This window comes from Mustela nigripes, chromosome 13, assembly GCF_022355385.1.
Source record: "Mustela nigripes isolate SB6536 chromosome 13, MUSNIG.SB6536, whole genome shotgun sequence".
NCBI classification, from domain to species: Eukaryota; Metazoa; Chordata; class Mammalia; order Carnivora; family Mustelidae; genus Mustela; species Mustela nigripes.
The window spans coordinates 51,117,816-51,134,476 of NC_081569.1; the positions used below are offsets into that span (position 1 = coordinate 51,117,816).

General features: G+C 36.3%; 1 protein-coding gene across 2 annotated transcripts; it reads left to right on the top strand.

Moving 5' to 3' along the window:
* The first annotated feature begins 10,163 nt into the window (after positions 1 to 10,163).
* Positions 10,164 to 15,569, top strand: LOC131998641 (olfactory receptor 4K14-like). 2 transcript variants are annotated; one of them, XM_059371128.1, is made up of 2 exons: positions 10,167 to 11,086; positions 15,560 to 15,569. In XM_059371128.1, the coding sequence occupies exons 1-2, from the start codon at positions 10,167 to 10,169 to the stop codon at positions 15,567 to 15,569; spliced, it is 930 nt and encodes a 309-aa protein (XP_059227111.1). The 2 variants fall into 2 exon arrangements, with proteins under 2 accessions (XP_059227112.1, XP_059227111.1); XM_059371129.1 differs by lacking the exon at positions 15,560 to 15,569 and having other exon boundaries at positions 10,164 to 11,105.
* The last annotated feature ends 1,092 nt before the right edge of the window (positions 15,570 to 16,661 follow it).

Here is a 16,661-nt window from a genome sequence, read left to right on the forward strand (position 1 = left end):
GAAAGCAGTTAGTGAGTAGTCTATTTCCCCAACTTATTAAGGCATCATGTCACTGTGAAGACGTATCAGACCCCTTTGTGTTTCAGTTGTGTTAATGATGAGTATTGTATTAATGTTGCTGTCCCTTCCAAATCACAGGTCTATCTGTTGATGGATAAATAAAAGTAGGCTTTATCTTTTTTTTTTTAAGATTTTATTTATTTATTTTACAGACAGAAATCACAAGTAGGCAGAGAGGCAGGCAGGGGGGCGGCGGGTGAAGCAGGCTCCTTGCTGAACAGAGAACCCGAGGTGGCGCTTGATCCCAGGATCCTGGGATCATGATCTAAGCCAAAGGCAGAGGCTTTAATCCACTGAACCACCCAGGCACCCTGCCTTTATCTTCTTCAAAATGAAACAAAACAAAACATACATCCACACACAAACAAATGTAGACGTATTTGCTGATGTGTTCAATGGGGCCTGAAAGAGTCCCTTGCCCAAAATCTTCACTCAGTATAGCTTGTCACAGGACCTGAAATTCCACTATATTTTCTCATTCTTTTAGTGATAAAACCATATGCTTTTAATAAATTCATTATTTAAATATACAAAAATACAAATGGTAACATATCTGCTTGTTTTCAGTCATGCATATCATATCATGAATGAGTTTAATTATTCTCCTCTATGACAACCAGCTGAGGTCAAACCCTTGCAGAAATGGTGGCCTGATGGGGGTAGATACTAAGAACAGGGAAAAGACAGAGAAAGACAGGAAAAATGGCCTAGGAAGCACAAAATTTTACATATTTTCTAACTTTTTTAGACAAGCTTTGCTCATACTATAATGAATTGAAGAGCACTGGCCAAGAGGTGAGAACAACTTTGAAGTTCTATTTGTGTAACAGGAAAATGAGTCTAACTCTAAGAAACTGCATGTGAAGATCTGGGGTCCTAGTGAGAATCCCAGACTCTGCAGGCACTGCTATTTGGCACATTCACATTAAAATGTACTGATTACAGCTGACCCCTGAACAACATGGCTTTGAACTGCCTGGGCCCACCTATATGCCAATTTCTTTTGAAAAATAAAGTATGCTACTACAAATATATGTTCTCTTCCTTATGGCATTTTCTTGTGTTTAACTTACTTTATTGTAAGAATATAGTATATAATGCACAAAACATACAAGATACATGTTAATCAACATTTTATGTTATTGGTAAGGCTTCCAGTCAACACTAGGCTACTAGTTGTTGGGTTTTAGAAGACTGAAAGTTATACATGGATTTTTGACTATGCAAGGGGTTAGCACCCTTAATCCCTGATTTGTTTAAGGTTCAACAATATTATATTGTCTCTATTATACACAAAGACTTTGCAAATGTTGATAGAAGCTCAATTCATTATCACCAGCATCTGTAAAAACATAAATGGATAAGCAAACTGTGACATATCCATATGTTGAGCAATAAAAAGGAATAAAATAGGATTTGAAAATCATCTTCCAAGAGAAACAGCAATAAAACTGGAAAAAGTTTTCAGACAAAAGTACCCAAAACAAAAGAAAACCTTTAAACTTTTTCAAGTCTAAGGAAAATAACCAGAGGGCATACAACAAATTGAGAAATATTTATTCAAGAATCTCAGTAATAGCAGAGGAAGTCTCTGACATTAAGCCAGATTCTGCACCTATTTCTCCCAGTTCTCTACTGTCAAAGTTCTCTGCTACATAGGTGCTGCATCCCATAAGGAAAAGCAGCTCCCATTATCCCTCCAAGCTCCAGAACTGAGACAAAGAGATTATATCCCAGGTGGTACTAAGGCTGGTCATGATAACTGATGGCTCCCATCTCCCCAACTTGGCTCTGGCTCCACACTGTGGAGATATGCCCATGGTGTGGAGATCTGCCCAGGTGAGCATTGCAGAAAAGAAAAACATGGAAGCCCTGCCTGAGGAAGGTGATTTTATCTGGAGAGCAATGCAAAAAATCTATGTCTGTGGCCTACTATTTGAAATGATCAGGGTCACAGTGGAAACATCTCTAATGATCCTATAAAAATAAAAAATATATATATTTTAAAGGAATACTCTGGAAAACTATGTACCAACAAATTAGGTAACTCATATGAAAGGGACAAATGCCTAAAAATATACAATAATAGAAAATCTAAAGAGACATATAAGAAATAGACATTGTTAGTATTTTTTTAAATTTCCCAAAGGAAAACTCCAGGCTCTGGTGGCTTCATTGGTAAATTCTGGCAAATTTTTAAAGAAATAGGACCCATTCCTCTAAAACTCTTCCAAGGAATGGAGAAATAGGAAACATTTCACAACTCATTCTATGAGGGCAATTTTACCCTGATACCAAAGCCAGACAAAGACAGCACAAAAATAAACAAACAAACAAACAAACAAACTATAGACCAACACTTCTTACCAATTCAACTATATACTACAGAACAGAAACACATTTTAAATGTAAAGTCATAGATAGGTTAAATCTGTGAGGATGAAGGAAGAGAACAAAGTCAAAGAACAGACACTACCCACGTTCAGAACTTAACTATAAAGCTACAGTAACAAAGATAATGTGGTATTGACATATATCAATGGGTTGAGATAGAATGTCCAGAAATAGACTCACATAAATTTAGGCAACTGATCTTTGAAAAAAGCAAAAGTAATGCAGGGGAGCAAAGAGAGTATTTTCCACAAATGCTACTTGAGCAACTGGACATCCATGTGCCAAAAACACAACAGCAGGAAAGAGATACAGAGAAAAAAAGGGGGGGGGGGGGGGGGGGGGGGGATGGGGGGGGGGGGGGAGGAGGGGGGGGAGGAGGAGGAAAAAGAAAAAAGAAAAGAAAAGAAGAGAAAAAGAGAAACCAACATACACCTTACACTTTTCACAAAATTTAACCCAAAAGGATCATAGACCTTTTGTGAAGTAAAAAATATAAATCTTCTAGAAGATAACATAGAAAAAAGGCTAGATGACCTTGTGTGTGGCAGTGACTTTTAAAATACACCACCGAAGGCACAATCCATGAAAGAAATAACTGACAAGCTGTACTGCGTGAAAATTTAGAACATTTTCTCTGCAAATGACAATGCCAAGAGAATGAGAAGAAAAGCCACTCTGGGAAAAAAATATTTACAAGAGACCTATCTGATAAAGTGTTGCTATCCAGTATACTCAAAGATCTCTTTAAACTCAACAACAAAGAAGCAACCTCATTAAAAAAAAAAAATCATCAAGACACCTGATTAAAAACCTCACTAAAGAATATAGGGGTGCCTGGGTGGCTCAGTCAGTTAAGCATGTGCCCTTGGCTCAGGTTATGATCCCAGGGTCCTGAGATCGAGCCCCATATGGGCTCCCTTCTCAGCAGGGAGCCTTCTTCTCCCTCTCAGCTGCCCTGTGCTTGTATTCCCTCTCTTGCTATCTCTTTGTCATAAATAAATAAAATGTTCTTTTAAAAAAGAATATATACAGATGACAAATAAGCATGTGAAAAGATGCTCAGCATCATGTATCATCAAAGAATTAAAAATTAAAACAAGATCCACTATAAACTGATTGGGATTACTAAATCTAAAACATTGATAACATCAAATGCTGGCAAGGATATGGGGCAACAGGGACTCTAATCCTGATGGGAATCCAAAATGGTACACCTACTTTGGAAGACAATTGGCAGTTGCTTACAAAACTAAATAAACACTTACCATTCAGTCCACCAGCTGTGCTGCTTAGCATTTACCCAAATACATTGGAACAAAAACCTCCATACTGAAGATCTCCTTCAGAAGGTGAATGGATAAATAGACCATGGTAAGTCCAGACAATGAAATTTCTTCAGTGCTAAAAAGAAATAAGCTATCTGGCTACAAAAAGACATGTAAGAAACTGAAATGCATATTACTAAGGGAAAAAACCCAATGTATGTTGTATAATTCCAACTATATGCCATTCTGGAAAAGGTCAAACTATGCAATCCATAAAATTAGTAGTTGCCAGGGATTGCACTATTAGGTATTTACCTCAAAGATAGAGATGTAGTGAAAAGAAGGGCCATCTGTACCCCAATGATCATAGCAGCAATGGTCACAGTTGCCAAACTGTGGAAAGAACCAAGATGCCCTTCAACAGATGAAAAGATAAAGAAGATGTGGTACTCATATACTATGGAGTATTACGCCTCCATCAGAAAGGACGAATACCCAACTTTTGTATCAACATGGATGGGACTAGAAGAGATTATGCTGAGTGAAATAAGTCAAGGAGAAGAGTCAATTATCATATGGTTTCACTTATTTGTGGAGCAAAGGAATAACATGGAGGACATAGGGAGATGGAGCAGAAAAGTGAGTTGGGGAAATTGGAGGTGAAGATCAAAGATGAGAGACTGTGGATTCTGAGAAACAAACTGAGGGTTTTGGAAGGGAGGTGAGAGAGGGGTTGGGTAAGCCTGGTAGTGGGTATTAGGGAGGACATATATTGCATGGAGCACTGGGTGTGGTACATAAACAATGAATTCTGGAACACTGAAGAAAAAAAAAATTAGTAGTTGCCAGGGATTAAGAAAGAGGGGAAAGTAAATAGGCAGAGCACATATGATTTCAGGGCAGTGGAACTATTCTGTATGACACTACAATGGTGAATACATGTTATTATATATTTGTAATAACCTATAGTGTATACAACATCAAAAGTGAACCCTAATATAAACAATGGATTTTGAGTGATAGTGATATGTCAGTGTGGGTTCACTGATTGGAAAGATGTATCACTGTGGTATCAAATGTTGACCATGAGGGAAGTTGTGCATATGGGGGGTGCTCAGGAGGTATATGAAAACTCTTTGTATGTTCCACCAAATTTTGGCGTAAATATAAAACTATTCTAAAGGAAAAGGCTATTTAAAAAATAAAAAAAAAATAAAGGACAGAAAAATATAGAAAAAAGATATATCATATGAACACAGATCAAAAGAATTCATCAGAGGCTATTTTAATATCAAAGTACATTTCAGAGCAAAGAATAATACCAGGGATAAGAATGTCATTTCATGGGGTGCTTGGGTGGCTCAGTCAGTTCAGTGTCTCCTGTAGGCTCAGGTCGAGATCCCAGAATCCTGGGATTGAGGCTACCTCCCCCTGCCACCCAGGCCCCCTGCTCAGCGGGGAATCTGCTTCTCCCTCTCTCCTTTTGCCCCTCTCCCACTTAGGCTCTTGCATGTGTTCTCTTTCTCAAATAAACAAAATATTTTTAAAAAAGCAATTTCATATTGAGAAAGAAATCAATTAATCAGGAAGTAGTAATCATTTAATTATTTATGTTCCTGACATCAGAATTAAAAGCAAAAACTGAAAGAGTTGCAAGGAGAAATAATTTTTTAAAAAATATAATCAGCAAACTGGAGGGGAAGGTCATAAAGAGGATGTGACCACCAGTTCACCCATGAGCTGGACCTGGGCAATTGGAGGTTTCTCACCACCTACACTGTCCTTGGAATGTGCATTCTACTTGCCTACCCTGCTCCCAGAAGCTGCCTGAAGGATACAGCCTTTAGAGAGTGATGTGGTGTTGACACTGTCCATATAGTATACATGGCTGAACCCACTTAAGGCCTCTAAATTAACCTAAAGACTTGGCCAGTGGGTACAGAGATCTACTCATCTTGCAGCCACCCATGATGGTGGTTATAGAATACACTAGTCAAGATATGACTTCCCTTGCAACTAGCACTAAAACCTTAACTGAATTTGATGACAAAAATCTAGTTAGAGAATAAGATTGCAGAAGACATCTTCTTGGTACTTATATGTTAAATGATAAAAATTTAAAACTTCACTAATGTTTAATGCATAGCTGCTTTATATGTGATTTTTCTTATCTCCTTGTTCTGATTTCTTGAATATGGAAAGGTTATTCCCAAGAGATGTCCAACAGAAATTATTTTCATAATTTTTGTCCTACCCAGAATACATAATAGGAAAATTTCACCCAAGGGATTCTTCTAGTGATGAATATATGTCAGGTCGAGGGAAAGTGCTTCTACAGATACTGTCTCCACCCAACTGTGGATGTCATCTCAAGCATACACCAGAAGAGAAGAGGAAAAAGCAATTTAGTCTTAGGAATAAATTCATATTTGGTAAGCTATCTCGTGTTCCCTGTGACTCTCTTCTTTAATTTTTAAAAAATCTGTATTTATCTGTATTGCCCATGCTCACCCATGACATCTTGAGTGTGGCTTGTTTAACTCCTGACCTTTAAAGAGGGTAATACAGGGGTGCCTGGGTGGCTCAGTGAGTTAAAGTCTCTGCCTTCGGCTCAGGTCATGATCCCGGGGTCCTGGGATCAGGTCCCTCATCGGGCTCTCTGCTCAGCAGGGAGGCTGCTTCCTCCTCTCTGCCTGCCTCTCTGCCTACTTGTGATCTCTGCCTGTCAAATAAATAAAATCTTTAAAAAATTTTTAAAAAAAGTAAAAACAGTTATATATCCAGTGAGAAATGACATAATTCAGTTACTAGAGAAGTAAGATAAAACTACAATCTGAAAGAAAAGGAAGGCATCTTAAGCTGAAGAAGAAAGTTGGACTTTCTCCCTGTGCACCTCACCCAGTGTGTATCTCAGGCAATTCATTAAATTATTTGAGTCCAAGTTTCTCTTATAAAAACATAAATGTTGAGAATCTCAGTTTTCTGATGATTATTGTTTAAAAAAATCTTAGTGGATGAACATTGAGTCTAGAAGACCATGAAAAATGTGTTGCCATATTTAATACTCCTACAAAAGTATCTCAATTTGTCTCCTTTCCCTGATTTCTCAATTTTACTAATCCCAAGGTTATCATTACTTCCTTTATGAAAATTCTCCAATTTAAAGTTAAGAATTTCAAAGGTGCTTTAATAAAATGTGCTACTGCCTCATGTAAGGTTTCTTAAAATGTGAATAACCCCTCTCAGACAAAAGCAGAAGTGAAAAGTAAAAAAGATACAAAGCTACTGAAAGCAGGTAGCAGGTCTGAACTTCTTTTGCATCTGTATAACCTGCTAAGGGTGTGCTTGTTAATGTAGAAAAAATGTTAATTTAAATCTCCCTGATGGCTAGTGATGATGAACATTTTTTCATATGTCTTATAGCCATTTGTATGTCTTCATTGGAGAAGTGTCTGTTCATATCAGAACAGTGTGGAGATTCCTCAAGAATTTAAAAATAGAGCTTCCCTATAACCCTGCAATTGCACTATTGGGTATTTACCGCAAAGATACAGATGACGTGAAAAGAAGGGCCATCTGTACCTCAATGTTTATAGCAGCAACGGCCACAGTTGCCAAACTGTGGAAAGAACCAAGATGCCCTTCAATGGACAAATGGATAAGGAAGATGTGGTCCATATACACTATGGAGTATTATGCCTCCATCAGAAAGGACGAATACCCAACTTTTGTAGCAACATGGACAGGACTGGAAGAGATTATGCTGAGTGAAATAAATCAAGCAGAGAGAGTCAATTATCATATGGTTTCACTTATTTGTGGAGCATAACAAAAAGCATGGAGGACATGGGGAGATAGAGAGGAAAAGGGAGTTGGGGGAAATTGGAAGGGGAGGTGAACCATGAGAGACTATGGACTCTGGAAAACAATCTGAGAGATTTGAAGGGGCAGGGTGGGAGGTTGGGGGATCCAGGTGGTGGGTATTGGAGAGGGTATGGATTGCCTGGAGCACTGGGTGTGGTGCAAAAACAATGAATACTGTTATGCTGAAAAAATTTTAAAAATAAAAAAAATAAAGTAATAAATTAAAAAAAAGGTAAAAAAGAAAGAGACATATTAAAAAGTGAAAAAAAAGGAAAGGGAAAGAAATAGTAAAAGGAGAATAGAGATATAAAATTATCTTTTTATCATCCAATGAGAAAAGGTATGAGTGTACTTAAGGATGAATATAAAGAATATTTACCCCAAAGATACAGATGACGTGAAAAGAAGGGCCATCTGTACCCCAATGTTTATAGCAGCAATGGCCACAGTCGCCAAACTGTGGAAAGAACCAAGATGCCCTTTAACGGACGAATGGATAAGGAAGATGTGGTCCATATACACTGTGGAGTATTATGCCTCCATCAGAAAGGATAAATACCCAACTTTTGTAGCAACATGGACAGGACTGGAAGAGATTATGCTGAGTGAAATAAGTCAAGCAGAGAGAGTCAATTATCATATGGTTTCACTTATTTGTGGAGCATAACAAATAGCATGGAGGAGATGGGGAGTTAAAGAGGAGAAGGGATTTGCGGGAAATTGGAAGGGGAGGTGAATCATGAGAGACTATGGACTCTGAAAAACAATCTGAGGGTTTTGAAGAGGTGGGGGTTGGGAGGTCAGGGTACCAGGTGGTGGGTATTATAGAGGGCATGGATTGCATGGAGCAGTGGGTGTGGTGCAAAAACAATGAATACTGTCATGCTGGAAAAAAAAAAAAAAGAATGTCATTATTATACTTACATAGTATTTCTACAAAATAAGAAATTATAAATATTTATTGGGGTGCCTGGTTGGCTCAGTGTGTTAAAGCCTCTGCCTTCAGCTCAGATCATGATCTCAGGATCCTGGGATCGAGCCCTACATTGGGCTCTCTGCATAGCAGGAAGCCTGCTTCCCCCTCTCTCTGTCTCTGCCTGCCTCTTTGCCTGCTTGTGATCTCTGTCTGTCAAATAAATAAATAAATAAAATATTTTGAAAAAGAAATTATAAATATTTACATATTATATTTAGAGGTATATAACTGATGATCTCAAATTTTATCTTTGTCCTCACTCAGCGTTAAGAGTCAAAGATGTACTTTACTTCCATAAGTCTACAATATATTTATATCCTAGAAATGACACATAGATATTTCAAACCTGTATGGCATTATTTGAAAACCTAGGGATTTCCTAGCATCTATGAATACATAGCTGACCCTTGAAAAATGGAGTCAAAAATTTGTGTACAACTTTTGAATCATCCAAAATTTAACAATAGTCTACTGTTGACCAAAAAGCACTACTGACAACAAAAATATTTTGTATATGTATTGTATATTGAATTATCACAGTGAAGCTAGAAAAAGGAAAACATTATTTAAAAAGTCATAAGAGAAAATATATTTACAGTACTGTACCTACTGAAAAAAATCAGCATATTAAAAAACCCCTCCACAGTTCACCTGGGTTGTTCATAACACCTGTGTCGTTCAAAAGTCAACTGTAAATGAACACAAATATCTTATGTTGATAAATTTGAATATTTATTATATTTTGGTTATATATTTGCTATCATTCAGATTTCCCGTTAGACTCTGAGTCGGAGTTATCTTCCTCTTTGGTGAATCCCTTTCTCAGACAACTCTCCAAATTTTTTTCTAATACATTTAGTTCACTAAATGCATTTCATTTCATTGTGGTCTTAATAATAAATTATGTGCCTCATTTTGCATTTGAATTATCATGCCAAGATATTATAAGGCTTTCTATAACTTCTCTCCAACAGATTGTTCCAACACATATTTTATAGTAATAAAATAGTTTTATGATATTTTATAAAAGAGGTTCAACTGAGGTTTGAAGGAATCTTTATGCATAATACAATGAAACTGTAATTTCCTACCATGTCAATTGCTCTGGATTTGATACCTGCTCACTATAATTTTCTTAAATAGATGACTTAAATTTTAGTTATTTCATGTAATGGTTATTGGTAGTACCCCACTCAGATGCTTTTTACTGGAGTGGTGGACTGAAGCTAATTTCCAGATGACACCATAACTATTTTTTTTTTTTTTAGCATTTTCTTTAGCTGTGCTGCTTTCCTCACTCACTTTTTACAAGAGCACCCTCTCAATAAATCATTTACATGAAAATCCCATCTCAGACTTTGCTTTTTGGAAAGTCAATCTTAGACATTTAGCTTCTTTTAAAAGGCATTATGGCATAAATATTTTGCCAAGATTTGTCTTCCCAGTCATATTTTCACTCTCAGATATAAATGCTCATTTTCAGTGAAAATTAACTTTCAATGAAATTAATTTCCAACTGAAGTCTAAAAATTAAGTACCCTTTCCCATGCCAGTAACTGACAATCTATCCTTTTCTCTAGGTTATTTTAGAGGACACACTGAATAAAATGGATAACGGAAATGTGTCTACAGTGTCAGAATTTGTGCTTCTTGGACTTTGCCACTCATGGAATATGCAGATCTTATTCTTAATAATATTTTTTATACTTTACCTGATTATTATATCTGGAAATATTGTCATTATGATTCTAATCATCACTGACCCCCATCTTCATTGCCCCATGTACTTCTTGTTGGCCAACCTGTCCTTTGTTGATATGTGGCTTTCTTCAGTCACCACTCCAAAGATGATCACAGACTTTCTTAGGGAGAACAAGACTATTTCCTTTGGAGGGTGTATGTGCCAGATCCTCTATGTACATTTTGTTGGAGGGGGTGAGATGGTGCTATTAGTAGTAATGGCCTATGACCGCTTTGTAGCCATCTGCAAGCCACTGCACTATTCAACCATTATGAGCCTGCAAAAATGCACTGGGCTGGTGGTGACTTCCTGGACCATTGGCTTTGTGCATGCTATGAGTCAAATGGCTGTGATTGTGCAATTGCCCTTCTGTGGCCCCAGGGAAATTGACAGCTTCTTCTGTGACATACCCCTGGTAATCAAGCTTGCCTGCATAGATTCCTACAATTTGGGAATATTAATGAACACTGACAGTGGGGTTCTGGCCATGACCTGCTTTATTCTGTTGTTGATATCCTATACCTATATTCTTCTTACTATCCGCCAAAGCTCTAAAGCTGGTGCATCTAAGGCACTATCTACCTGTACTGCTCACATTACGGTGGTGGTGCTTTTCTTTGGGCCTTGCATCTTCATCTACGTCTGGCCACTCAGCATCACCTGGGTGGACAAATTTCTTGCTGTCTTTTACTCTGTTATTACACCTCTCCTAAACCCAGCTATTTATACCCTGAGAAATAAAGAGATAAAAGATGCCATGAAAAGATTCAGACACTACTACATGGATTCCAAGGGAAATATTTAATGCCCAGAAAACTTACTGTAAGCACTTCAAATTGAAAATACATTGACCTTTTAAAATAGGTTGAAAATCTAGGAATTCAGTTTATTTCTATATGTTATGGCTGTCTCCAAGAGCAGGAGTAGGGTTAGTAGAATTTTAAAAATCAAATTTATTTACTCAACCAGTAGACCACCACCAAAATATATTCCTAAAACCCCACATTAGTGATTCTTCTTTCTGAGGGAATTATCTAATCAGCCTTCCTGTGCCTTTAACTATGTTAAATGAGAACCTAAAATTCATTGCACAAAGCCATCCACTCATCCTGATGGATAGTGTATCTTAATAAACCTTCTCCTAACTTCATTTGAGAAGTATTCCTCTGACATTGACCTCTTCCCTTAAAACTTCATCTAACCTCTTGTCAAGAGGCAACTGGATTATTTTTTAACTTAACTTCCTACTCATATACTAATAAGAAAGAGTGGGAGAAAAAAATAGAGATAATGCAATGAAAGTGGAAAATATGTAGGGAATAGAAATGGAAGGTATTCTGTGTTTCATTTCCATTAACTCAGTACCCATAAAAAATGGTAAAAGCTAATATTTCCCTTGGTTATCTTAGTCTTAAGAACCAATATTTATTATGTCTTACACTGTTATTAACCATTTGTGTGAAAGTCATGAAATGTAAGCTCAAGGGCAAGAGCCATGCTTTTGCTTGATTAATTCCTAAAATGGCAGTACTTAATACATGGGTTAATATATAGTAAACAATAGATTTTAATGAACATATAAAGGACAATTTTTTCCATTCAAAACTTGTAACATGTATTGATTATGGCATACTGAAGTACAGTCTTTTGTATTTAAAAAATTCCTAGGTTTCCACTTACAACTAAAATTTACCTTCTTTCTTGTAGAATTATAAATTAAGTGGATTGAAATTCATTTCTAATAATCAACAATAAAAGTCATAAAATAAATATTTGATATATGCACAGGTTTTTTCTCTTAACATGGAAACAAAATACAACAAAGTGACAAAAATAATGCACTTATCCTTGAAAGTCTACTCTATACCTTTGTGTTATATGCATTAATTTAAATGTTATTATTATTTCCAATATATGACTAAGAAAATGAAACTCAGATATGTGAATTAAAGTTCTTCAGATAACACAGCCTTGTTTTTTTCTTCACTCAGGATTCAAAGATCAATTTTAATTCCAAGACTGTTCATTTAATAAATAACACTACCCAATATGATAGAAAATTATTTCTAACAAAGAAAATGAAAGAGTGAAATATGTCAAGAATACCAGAGTATTTCTATTAACCTAACAAAATAAACAATATATTGGAAATAGCATAATTTTCAATCAATTTGACCATGCAATATAAACTGGGACTGAGAGATACATCGCCTATAGACAAGCCCACACACAAATGTAGAAAAGTATTAAGAGTCAACCATTTACTTGTCTCTATCTTGGCCTGTAGCCTCAATTCATTCTCATGAGTACACCATTAATTCACTATACTGTCACCACTGTATGTTTTAAGCAGTCTTTTTTTTCTGCTCAGAATACTGAGAGTCTTTTTTCTCTGTCTATCCTTATTAGATAAACCTGAGTGTTAAATATGATTTTTATTGATTTCCTAATATTGCAAAAGTAGAAGGGCTTAAGAATATAATCTGCCATAACAAAATCTAAGATCTACATGCTCTCAATTCAAGCGTTTTAGTCACTTTCTTCCATGCTAAGTTTAGTATTTATATCCTTAATTCTGACTGGTTTCTATTAGAATCAGCTTCACAGACATTAATCTAGAGGACTAGTAGTTAAGCATACTCTCTAGTCAAACTCAAATGGCCAATAATGAGTCTTAATTTCCACTTAATGAAAATGTTATCTACTCTGGTGGAAGCATTTCTTCCTTAGGCACCAAGACCTCCAACACAGTAGAGCTTAGAGTGATAGAGATGAGAAGCAAAAATTTTTGAGTGAGTTGTTATGTGTAACAGTGAGAGGATCTACCATATCTACAGTATGATACCCAAGTTCAGAGAAGAAAGATCTCATCTTCAAAAAGAGCCATAAAGTCTTCAGTATACCATTCTACCATTCTATTAGACCATTTGTTTGTGAGTGAACAAGTGTTAATATCAGTGCATTCCATGGTCATGAGACCACTGCTGAACCTGTTTGGTTATAAAATAAATTCCCTGATCAGATGCAGTGTAATTCAGAATACCACCATTGTGATAAAGCATTTTTAAATCCATGGATGGCAGAGTAGCCTATGATATTGGTAGAGTAGCCTGTGATATTTGGTTGGGAAAAAACTTCATACCCATAATACATGTTCATTTCAGTAGTCAAAATTGTACTTCTTCAACAATGGAAATGTCTCAATACAATTTTTTTTAAAAGAAGTTATTTATTTGACAGAGAGAGAGCATAAGCAGTGAGCAGCAGAAGGAGAAGGAGAAGGAGGCTCCCTACTGAGCAAGAAGCCCAATGCAGGACTCGATCCCAGGACCCTGGGATCATGACCTGAGCCCAAGGCAAATGCTTAACTGACTGAGACACCCAGGAACACTCTCAATAAAATTAACTTACCACCAGGACATTGGTGGATCCCCACAGTAAATTGTGTCACTTAGTTGCTCAACATTAAAGGGGTAAATCATACTAACAGCCAGACCAAGCTTTGTAAGGAATTTCAGGTTGCTTAGCAATGAGTGATCTCCAATCCTGGTGATTTTGCATAGGAATTCATTTGTCAAGCACTGAGATGGCTGAAGAAAGAGGTTAATGTGGTCATAATTTGTTTTTGTCTACCTTACTTCTAAAGTTTCCTCTCTAGTAGATGCCCAGAAGTATATATTCACATGGGATGTCTATATTTTCAAAACGTGTGCCCATTCTGAAAGATGTATCACCAGAACTCTCCCCTAGGAATTCTATGTCAGTAGACTTCCAATTCTATTCATTACAAGCCCAGACTATCTAATCACACCATTAGTAACTATTCATGGACAAATATATATCCATGCTTCTAGTCAAACAAAGTCAACAACCAAAGGTACTGCTTGAAATTCTTTCCAAAGGGAGAATTTCTCCTCATCACACTCCTTCAGGGACATAATCATAATACTACCATAACTAACAAATACCTAACCATATTACTACACTAAACTGAGGCAGTAAAACTGTGGACTTTCACTTTTAGTTGCTGCTAATTATATCAAACAAAACCAACTGTATATTCAGGTCCAAATTTTTAAATTTTTAGTCCATGGGTTTTAGGGAAAGCCCCATGTAGCCAAAGATGTATAATTAAGAAGAGAAGGAAATCAGACAGTAGTAGTTGTTAAAGGACTTTACTCTAATCTGATGTAACTTCTTAGGCCTCTGGACCTTCTAAGCCCAACTTCTTGCCATTTCCACATAATGATATCATGTTGTTTCTGCATCTCAATTTTGTGCCTTAAAGAATAAGACAGCATTCAGTTTGTGATGATGGGTAGCAGAAAGCACACAATCACTTGAAGCCCAAATTTAGGCATTTAATAACTACTAGAGCTCAGTGGGATGCTAGCCGCTGGACCCATAGAAACTTTACTAAGGTGGTTTATTTCCCAGTATCTACTCAGATAGGTCTATAGCATCCACAAAAAATCCACTTGCATTTTTTTCCTTTCACTGGGTCTAAACATAATTACCCCATCAATTTAGTAGACTGGTATGATGTTTGATGAGATATCAAAATGATCAAAATTTCTGCAAAACACAACAAATGGATGAATTTTATGGTATGTGTATTATACCTTTATAATAAAGATTATATATATATGTAGATATAATACATCTATATAAAGATTATATCTATATATGGTCTTTATTATAAATCTGTAATACTTATAAATTCGAAGTCTGTTAACTATACAAACAAAATGTATACCTTCAAGTGAATAAATATACAAATGTAAAGCTGCCTCCATGAAACAATCCACAATATAGTTTACTTTATTATATTAAGTTAATCTCAAAACAATTCTCTTAATGTAATACTGAAAGTAATATTTGGCAAAAGGAAACAGACACATTCCTCTGACCTGGTTCCACACAGTAATGCAAAAGGCAGATTATAAGATTATTTTCTAATCATAAATGCTATAGTCATTCAGAAAGACAGACAACACCTTCATTCACAATCCTTCTACTCCTTTCTTTTCCTTCCTTCTCTTCCCATCTTTAATGGCTCTGTGCTGGTCAGATTATATTTAGAGTATTAAACTTCGTACCAAGAATCTAAAGTCCATTCAAAGAGAGTAAGGAAACAGAACCATATTATATGAGGACCACTTCTAAAAATTTAGAAATGCTTAGCCTAAAGAAAAAAAATGTGGAAAAAAGAATGTGGAATAGTAGCAAAGAAAATTATAATTAAGATCCTTTTGGGGCACCTGGGTAGCTCAGTCAGTTAAGTGTCTGCCTTCCACTTGGGACATGACCCCATAGTCCTGAGATAGAAATCCAAGTCAGGCTCCCTGCTCAGTAGGGAGCCTGCTTCTCCCTCTCTCTGCTTGCTATTTCCCTTGCTTATGTGGTCTCTTTCTCTCTCAAATAAATAAAATCTTTTAAACAAATATATATATATATATATATATATATATATATATATATATATATATCCTCTCCCCCAACTCCTATGCAGTGGTACAAAGGCTCTCTTTGGGTGAGAGAAAGGCTTTGAAGACAAATCCCCCCTGCAACCCTATCTGAGATAACTGACTTCATTTGGACCTTGATATGGAGAATTCCATAATGAAGGGCATTCTCAAAAACATGGGTATCTTGGTGAAGAGCAATTAAAAAGGTGTTGGAATTTCCATGATACTGGCAGCCATAAACAAAACAGCAGAGAAGCTAGACATTTGACAGAAGGAACCAGCCAAGAAGAACCCTCCTGAGATCATAAACCTGGGGGATAGGAAGGCTATGTGCTGAGCTGTACTCACTCAAGAGGAATGACTCCAGCTTGAAAGCATCTCCCAACCCACACAAAGATCCAATGAAATATGAAGGTTCATAGGGCATGGGGATGGAAGCATAACTTCTGAAAAATAAGCCACTCTGATCTACAAGCAAATCCTAGGAAGCCAGCATTTAAAAAACAAAAAAACCACACACATTTCTGGATGTTTGGAAGGCTCTATGCATGTTAAGTCCAAATATGTTTCCACTTCTTACAAAGCAATGCCCTTAATTTCACAAATTAAATTGTAATTCTGCAAACAACAAAATTAAATTTTGTGGTTGATTTCAGCAAGATTACATCTGTAACTACAAAAGCAAGATATTTAAAAGCTGCCATAATATTTTTCTGGTTCTCGGACTGTAACTTGAAATGAATTTCTAAAAATCTGAGTTTGTCATTTCTGTAAGTATTCAGAAGAATCCATCACATACTGTGCTCCTTATCTGCAATTAATATTATCATTAAGTAACAGAATGGCCAAGTACAACAGCCACACTTGTTCAGTTGGCACTTCTTTTTCATAAG

Coding starts and splice junctions, on each gene's coding strand:
- LOC131998641 (XM_059371129.1), top strand. CDS start 10,167: ATGGATAACGGAAATGTGTCTACAGTGTCAGAATTTGTGCTTCTTGGA.